We start from the raw sequence: 8,104 nt of genomic DNA, 5'->3' as shown, positions 1-8,104 counted from the left end.
ACACACACACACACCACAGCCTGCCATGAATACTAACATGTAAGACCACAGACTTTAGATAAACTAATTTAGCCCATCCACACACCGCCCACCCCTCCGCCCCCACCCCTCCGCCCCCACCCCTCCGCCCCCTCCTCTCCGCCCCACCCCCCCCACCCCCCTCCCCAGTCCTCTGATGGCAGTGGTGTAAGCCTCTTACCTACGGGCTTATTGGCAACTTCAGGGCATTATCTGGCTCTACTCATCTGGATGATGTGATGTACTGTGTTACAGGAGGGAACGATGGGCAAATTAATGGGCGAGGAGGGACTGTGTTGGGTATGTGTGTGTAGTGTGTGTGTAGTGTGTGTGTAGTGTGTGTGTGTGTGGGTGGGGGGGGGGTGATTGTTGTGTTGTTGTAAGAAGAGTAAGGCAAGACGGGGAGGCGGATAGTGTGCTTTCATTCATGGTTGTGGTTGTGGGTGTTGCATTCACACACACACGCACACACACACACACACACACACACACACACACACACACAGACACAGACACTGCGCTGCACTGCTCCACACGGATCATCCTTCCCAAACCTGGGATAATCTCTGACCCCACGTTTCCTCATCCTGACAGTGAGGATCATGGCGATGTGTGTGTTGTTGGAACCCCTGGTTGTGCTGTTTCACACTCCGCCTCCTGCTTCAGCCGAGCCAATCAGAGGACACTGGCTGTGTGAGTCTGCACTGAACCTGTGCTACAGCAGCTGTTAGTCTGGGTCTCCAGTGGTGTGTGTGTGTGTGTGTGTGTGTGTGTGTGTGTGTGTGTGTGTGTGTGTGTGTGTGTGTGTGTGTGTGTGTGTGTGTGTGTGTGTGTGTGTGCGTGTGCGTGTGTGTTTGTGCATATACGTGCTTGTGTGTGCATGTGTGCGTGTGTGTATGTGAACAAAGAGACAATTTATAAAAAAACAGGAATCTTCACTGTCTCTGTTGCTGATTCATCTTTAGAAAGGATAAGGACCAGGATTGTGACCATGTTGATGGGACCATAAATAGAACTTCCACCTCTACCAACCTCCTTATATATGCTCTCAACGTGAGAGCTTAGCAATGTCTCTCGTTCCTTGTAATGAAGCAAGAACGGCCCTTTGTTTGTGTGATAAACAAGTATTGACCCAATCGACAAGCCCATGCAACAACTGAATCATACAGACAGAGGCCTTGATTACCCCTTCACATTGTAGACACTGAGGAGGCCCAGGAACCATGGACTATGAGACATCATCTCACACACACACACACACACACACACACACACACACACACACACACACACACACACACACACATCCACACACACACATCCACACACACACACCCACACACACACACACACACAGAGAGAGAGAGAGAGAGAGAGAGAGAGAGAGAGAGAAAGACACTGCTGCCTCTGTCCTGCCTGTCTGAAATGACATAAGGACCTCACCAAGGAAGCCTACATTTAGCACCCAGACAAGAAGAACCATTTAGCATGGAAGTGCTTGTGATGTCAGAGGGAACAAGCATCAGAACAAGATGGCCGCTCTTTGATGTTTTGACTGCGCTGCTATGGACACCAAAATGGTATATACTATCATGATTCTTGACTCTGTATCTTGAGATGAGGTTAAAGGATTCAGTCTTGCTTTGAACGTGGTTTAAAGTGGAGTGTGAAGCGTATATGAGCTACTTGTTGTTGTTGACATCAAAGAGTGTTCAGTCCTCAAACTTCCCCTTTAAAGGTTGATGGTACAGTTGAGTGTCTCTTTCTGATCTGTGTGCGTTTCAGGGTTAAGTGTGTCTTTTAGATCTGCCTTTGATTTAGGCTGGATAAAAGGAAGCTTGGAAAGGAGATGAGGTCAGCAGGTTGGTTGGTACAGTTTTATGCTTACGTTTATACTTCTCCTGTGCCATAGGTTTAACAGATGGAGTTGCCCATTATAGTGATTGGGCAAGAAAATTGGGGCAAATATAAATCTGTAAAATGTCTCGGTTGCCGTACCCTATAATCTAATATCTTCAAAGTTCTGTCGAAGTGTAATAAGTCATACTGTAAGAGCATCTATTTTCCAGACACACAGAGAAAATTGGCAACTACCAACTGCTGCTAAGTAGGTTTGACAGTCAGGAAAAAAAAATTGACACATGAACATAGAGCATTTGTGCCACACTGAATAATCTGACCAATGTTATAGAACGTAGGCAGTTGTAGGCCTAAAGAAATACTGTATGTAACAGCAAAAAGTCTTGAATAAACTGCTTTTCTGTGCTTTTCTGTAAATGTGTTTACTCAGTGAAGACCTATGAATTCTAGATATGCATAATACACACACACACACACACACACACACACACACACACACACACACACACACATTGTCTCTGAGTGCTGCATCACGGCGTGACTGGACACCCACTCAGTCCCAGCCACTGCGGCTGCTTTGAGAGAGTTTAACTGGGGGAGAAAGTGGGGCACCATGTTCATATAGCCTGTGTGTGTGTGTGTGTGTGTGTGTGTGTGTGTGTGTGTGTGTGTGTGTGTGTGTGTGTGTGTGTGTGTGTGTGTGTGTGTGCATGTTTGTGTGTATGCGCACACATGCTCATATGTGTGTGTGCGTGCATGTTTGTGTGTGTGTGTGTGTGTGTGTGTGTGTGTGTGTGTGTGTGTGTGTGTGTGTGTGTGTGTGTGTGTGTATGAGTCAGCACCGTGATCAGGGAAGAGAGTGGCATGAATCAGGCAGACAGAGTGAGGTGGCCCAGCAGTCGGTCTGAGGATAGATTAGACTAGTAGCACAATAGCAGCAGCATTTCAGCAGAGCTTTTAAATGCAAAACAGATGCAGCACTGGCATATGAATACAATTAAACAGCTTTTTAAAACCTTGGTCAGGGGAAATGCTGTATCTCTTTACAAGGGTAGAACTTTAAATGTCAACTGGACAGCACAATACTAGTTTAATCGCTCTTTAGAGTCCTGTGGGGTCAAGACAAGTGGTATGTGTCGGAAGATTTATAGGAAAGAGCCAAGATACACTCAATACAGATCTAGTTACATCCAAACTGTACGTGAACCAAATTTCCAAAATTGCATGTGGAAAACTTGGCAAAATGGGAGCAAAGTTGACCATCTTTACCGTAATATTTCTAATAGACGCAATGAGAAATAATCCAATGGGAGTTTTCAATACAGCACCTAGCGTTTCCATGACATGCAAATGCATTTTCAGACTGTTTACTAAAACTCTGGTTGAATAATCAGCGCTTTCTCAGAAACATTGTTAAAGACAAAGTACGCTAAAAATCGCATTTTGAGTTGTAAAGTATGTTTTGCTCTGCTCAGCACTATGTGCTCAATCAAATTGGGGCCAATCAAATCTCTATATCCCTTGGTGATGTCATCAATATGTGCCGTTACCATATGGTATCCGCAGATGTTCAAGACAATGGAAACAAATGTCTGTTCTCTACAAGGCTGGGCGAGTGTGAAAACCACATCTGCTTGAACAGCCATAAAACAAAACAAAGAAAGCGAAATATGCTACGTGTCAAAGGATGTAGCCTACAGGTTACGGTGATTAACCGGGGAAACATTTAGAACATGTGGCTGACAACTGTCAACACTATAGCCTGACGCTACTCTTCTAGAAAAAAAATGAAAAAAGAAGCATGATTGAGAGTTGAATGGAGGGATGAGAGCAGAGGCTGATTCCAGGGATGAGAGCAGAGGCTGATTCCAGGGATGAGAGCAGAGGCTGATTCCAGGGATGGGAGCAGAGGCTGATTCCAGGGATGAGAGCAGAGGCTGATTCCAGGGATGAGAGCAGAGGCTGATTCCAGGGATGGGAGCAGAGGCTGATTCCAGGGATGAGAGCAGAGGCTGATTCCAGGGATGGGAGCTTGGCTGATTCCATCTAACAGTACATATTCTTCCCTCATCTTCCCCCTTTTCAGTACTCTTATTGTGAGGGCAGGCATTGACCCTTGCCACCAACTCGCTTGCAGAAAATAGGTGATCAAGCATATCTGAGGTTTAGTACAATGTTAATATGCATCGACCAATATCGTATATAAATAAATGCCAGGATATCTACCATACCTACGTTACTTAAATATCAGATAAGATTCTCACGTTTTACAGATAAGCATCATTTTCCTCTAGAACAGGAAACACCCACGACCAACAGTAATTCTGCGTACTGTGTGATCTAGTCTAAAAATATCATGACTCTTGGGTATAATACCTCTGTTTCAGGGAGTCCTCTGAGGTAGTCTAAATGCTCTCCTTGTCAGAACTACGGGCTAATTTCATTCCTTCGGCCGTCCTCCCTCTCCCTCTCCCTCTCCCGCCTCTCTCTCTCTCTGTGTCTACATCTCTTTGTGTGCCTCTCTCTCTCCTCCTCCTCCTCCTCCTCCACCTCCTTCTCTCTCTCTCTCTCTCTCTCTCTCTCTCTCTCTCTCTCTCTCTCTCTCTCTCCTCTCTCTCTCTCTCTGGCTGCCTCTATCTGTGTGCCTCTCTCTCCCCCCTCCTCCTTCTTCTCCTCATCCTTCTTTCTCTCTCTCTCGCTCTCTCTCTCTCTCTCTCTCTGTCTCTCTCTGTGGATGCATCTCTCTGTGTGCCTCGCTCTCTCCCTCTCCTTCCACCTCCTCTCTCTCTCTCTTCCTCCCTCTCCCTCTCTCTCCGTGAAAGAGGACAACATCAGTTAGCTCGCGTGTGTTACCCTAGGCGCAACATCTGTAGACTGACAAACCACCACACACACACACATCAGGGGAGGCTGGTGGAGGTAGAAGAATCGGAGGACTGGTTGTTCCATGCATCACAATGAGCCCGCCCTCCGATTTCGGCCTCTGCCAGCCTCCGCCAGCCTCCGCCAGCCTCCGCCTGACACACATTACCCCACCACACTGCGATAAACACCAGAGAAGAATAGCCGGTTGGGAGAATGGCGTGGCCAGAGGGGGCTACCGGTTGAATGTAGAAATGGAGGCCATAGAAATGCAGCAAACGAGCAAAGCAAGCTGACAGGCAGAGTGGCAGATCTCTGTCAACCGGAGGGCATGGGGGGCTGGAGGCATAAATATACAGCAACACGCTCCATATTACACTGCAAAGGTCACAGGAGCTGATATGCTGGTTTTTAATGGTAAACGCTTGTCGGGGAATCACTGTCATCTTGTGCCTGAATGGATTTTGACACACGGCCAAGCCCAGTCACAATTGATTCTCTGTATGTCAGATAGAGAAAAGGAACTTATAAAGACACGGGCTACAAAATCCGAGCTGTGGACGGAAATAGCGATAAAAACAACTTCATCTCTCAAACGGCAGGAACACTCGTAAGAGGGTTCTTTTCGTCCTTGTAATGACTTTCCATATGTTGTGTGTGTTGTTGTTGTTCCGCCTGCCCGGAGGTGCATCACGGCGTCAGCCAGAGAGAGAGAGAGAGAGAGAGAGAGAGAGAGAGAGAGAGAGAGAGAGAGGAACAATCCCACACACTTGGATGGATAGAGTGAGTCACTCTCACACACTTCGTAGGAGACTGGTGATAGTGAGCAGTCAAGAGTTGTTAAATGTGGAGCTGCTTCTTCAGCCTACAGACAGCAGAGTCATGTCAAAGCAATGATCGGCTGACTGTGTGAGTGTCACCTTGCAGCTTTTATGAATATTGTGAGGGAAATTAACATTGCAATTTGTTTGGATTGAAAGGGCTCTCTTTTGATCTCTGATTTATTCATACTGTATGCACTGTGTTGCCCAAGACAGCGTTGACATCCTGTTAAACACGGATTTCAACCTGTAATGTGATACAATTCATATACAGTTAAACTCACAGTCATACGGTGAACCTCTGGCAACTGGCTACATCAGTTGGCCTGGAGAGTGTGGATGCTGCTACTAGTCACAGTGAGTAATAATGTCGCAATTTGATTTGAAACGGCCTAAAAACCGTCCTCTTTAGGAAGACCTGTTAGTTTCAGCTGCGTTCCTTCTTGTCCATGTCCTTATTAGAGTCAGCTGTGTTCTTGTTTTAATTTGTGTTTAAAGCATTCATTGTAGCACTTTGAGGTCGTTTTTCAATGAAAAGCGAATAATAAATGCAATGCAGAATTATTATTATTATTATTATTATTATTATTATTATTATTATTATTATCATCTTCACTATTATTATTATTATTATTATTATTCAGTTCCATGCGCAAGTAGCCTTAATGTCACAGGAGCTCTCAACATGATCAATAAGTCTTGTTACAATTGACGAAAATGTTCATATTTAAATTAACATTTCTTGTATTACATTTGCTTACCCAGATCAGCTTCATTCATATTCCCAATGGGGTTTTCACATGATTAAGCCATTACGCATTGATACGCCCAATCTGCAAATTACGCGTTTCTAATGGCCATTAGACAGTAGCGGTGTTGTCTTGCTGTATTTGTTGTCGTATTAAAGAGCAGATCACTGTTTCTGACCCATAGCAGAACCGGCCCCCGAAGCTGCGATTTACGCATCTCCAATTACCTATGGATTAGCCATGGAATAATTTGCTCTGGATTGAACTGTGTGAGTTCAAATTCACACCCAGCAGCATTAATAAAGGAGGTCTGGACACAAATGCATGCCTTCAATGGAACCATAATGTGGCATCGTTTAGGCTATCTTCCAAATGTATTGAGTTCTCTCCTGATATCGGATTAGAGAGTCGTCGTTACATCTGTCTCCCTTCACGCGGGAGGCAACATCAGCATCACATATCCTAATTGTTGAAAACACACTAAATGTAACTGATACACTGAATGCAAACGAACACAGTCGGGGGAGACCCGGTTCATTCATTCACTGGGCGTACTACTGTATCCATCTACCAAAACCGTCAGGAATTGCAATTATTCATGGTGATAAGAGACAGAGGTTCGTGTCCTGTTCCACATCTCTACGAGAGAAGCTACTCTTCGCAATTCGGGCCATACAGTAGGTAGAGGACTCGGTGAGCAAGCTACTATAAGCCTGCCGTTCAGTAGCGCCACTCTCTTACCGGCTGCTGTATGTGACGAACGGTCCCTTTCCCTTGCGGAGGAAGGTGCTGCTGCTGAACCCCGTGTTTGAAATACTCGCTGCTGGCTTTGTTGTCAGTCACCCGGTCTCTCTTCTCCCGCAGGTTCGAACCGCCGTTTTCCCGTTCTTCGCCGGAGTCGAGGCTACTGAAGTTCCACACTATCAGCGTTTGCACCAGCAACACCGTGAGAGCCGCGATCAAGGCGGACCGCGAGCGGCGGGCCAACCGGCGAGCGCACGAGCCGCCAACCATCTTCACACTGGGCTCGAGAGTGGAAGATAGTCGGCTTTCTGGCTCTGCGTAGCGCGACAGGAGGGGGGAATTGAACGGGGAGGGGGGATTTAGCTCACGATGGCAGAGGCAAGGAGGAGCGTCGAGAAGGAGGAGAGGCACAGGGCCACCGTGTGGTGAAACAACGTTACGTTTAAGATGTTCTCCGAATGTTCTCCGGTTTACCGCGATGGTGTTTAGTCATGAATGACCTCTCCCTGTCTGCAATGACGCTCCTGCTCCACAGTTTCTTGCTGGGAAGGTTCATACGACACCCATCACTTCATAACAGAAACGCACGGACGGGGAAATGCTCTGAAGCTGGTGGCCACAGTGCCTTCTCACGGTGTCAGTACCATGGACAGAGCTTAAAGAACTATGACCCGCTTCTTCAGTGTAGCCTAATCTCACACCCACCCATTCCTGTGAACCAGGACCAATCCTAACCATATCCGCAGAGCCTAGACTCCCAAGTGTCTTAGTTTGGTCTGTCTCCTCACTGTGCATTGGGAAACCTAACCCAAAACATATAGGCTTCTGTAAAACGAGTGCGATTCACAGGTATATCTTGATTTACCTTATTTATTTAGGTATATTCATAATTTACACGATTTGAAATGTGCCTTTCAGTATACCATGGATGAAATCCAGTACCAACTTTATATATAATACATACAATATATATATATATATATATATAATACATACTACATCTAATAATGTATATATAATACAACACCAACAACAAAAACTACTTTTCAC

At 45.9% G+C, this 8,104-nt stretch overlaps 1 protein-coding gene across 1 annotated transcript in view; it reads right to left on the bottom strand.

Moving 5' to 3' along the window:
• Positions 1 to 7,324, bottom strand: part of LOC310821787 (xylosyltransferase 1-like) — a gene marked incomplete at both ends in the record, with an annotated part of 62,976 nt that extends 55,652 nt beyond the window's left edge. The window contains one exon of the mRNA XM_083693999.1: positions 7,052 to 7,324. Coding sequence (XP_083550125.1) covers positions 7,052 to 7,324 — 273 coding nt within the window. The remainder of the gene's footprint in view (positions 1 to 7,051) is intronic.
• Between the last annotated feature and the right edge of the window lie 780 nt (positions 7,325 to 8,104).

This window comes from Argentina silus (genome assembly GCF_951799395.1).
Source record: "Argentina silus genome assembly, chromosome: 22".
Classification (NCBI taxonomy): Eukaryota; Metazoa; Chordata; class Actinopteri; order Argentiniformes; family Argentinidae; genus Argentina; species Argentina silus.
The sequence above is the reverse complement of the archived record's forward strand: the minus strand, read 5'-3'. Positions and strand labels throughout refer to the sequence as shown.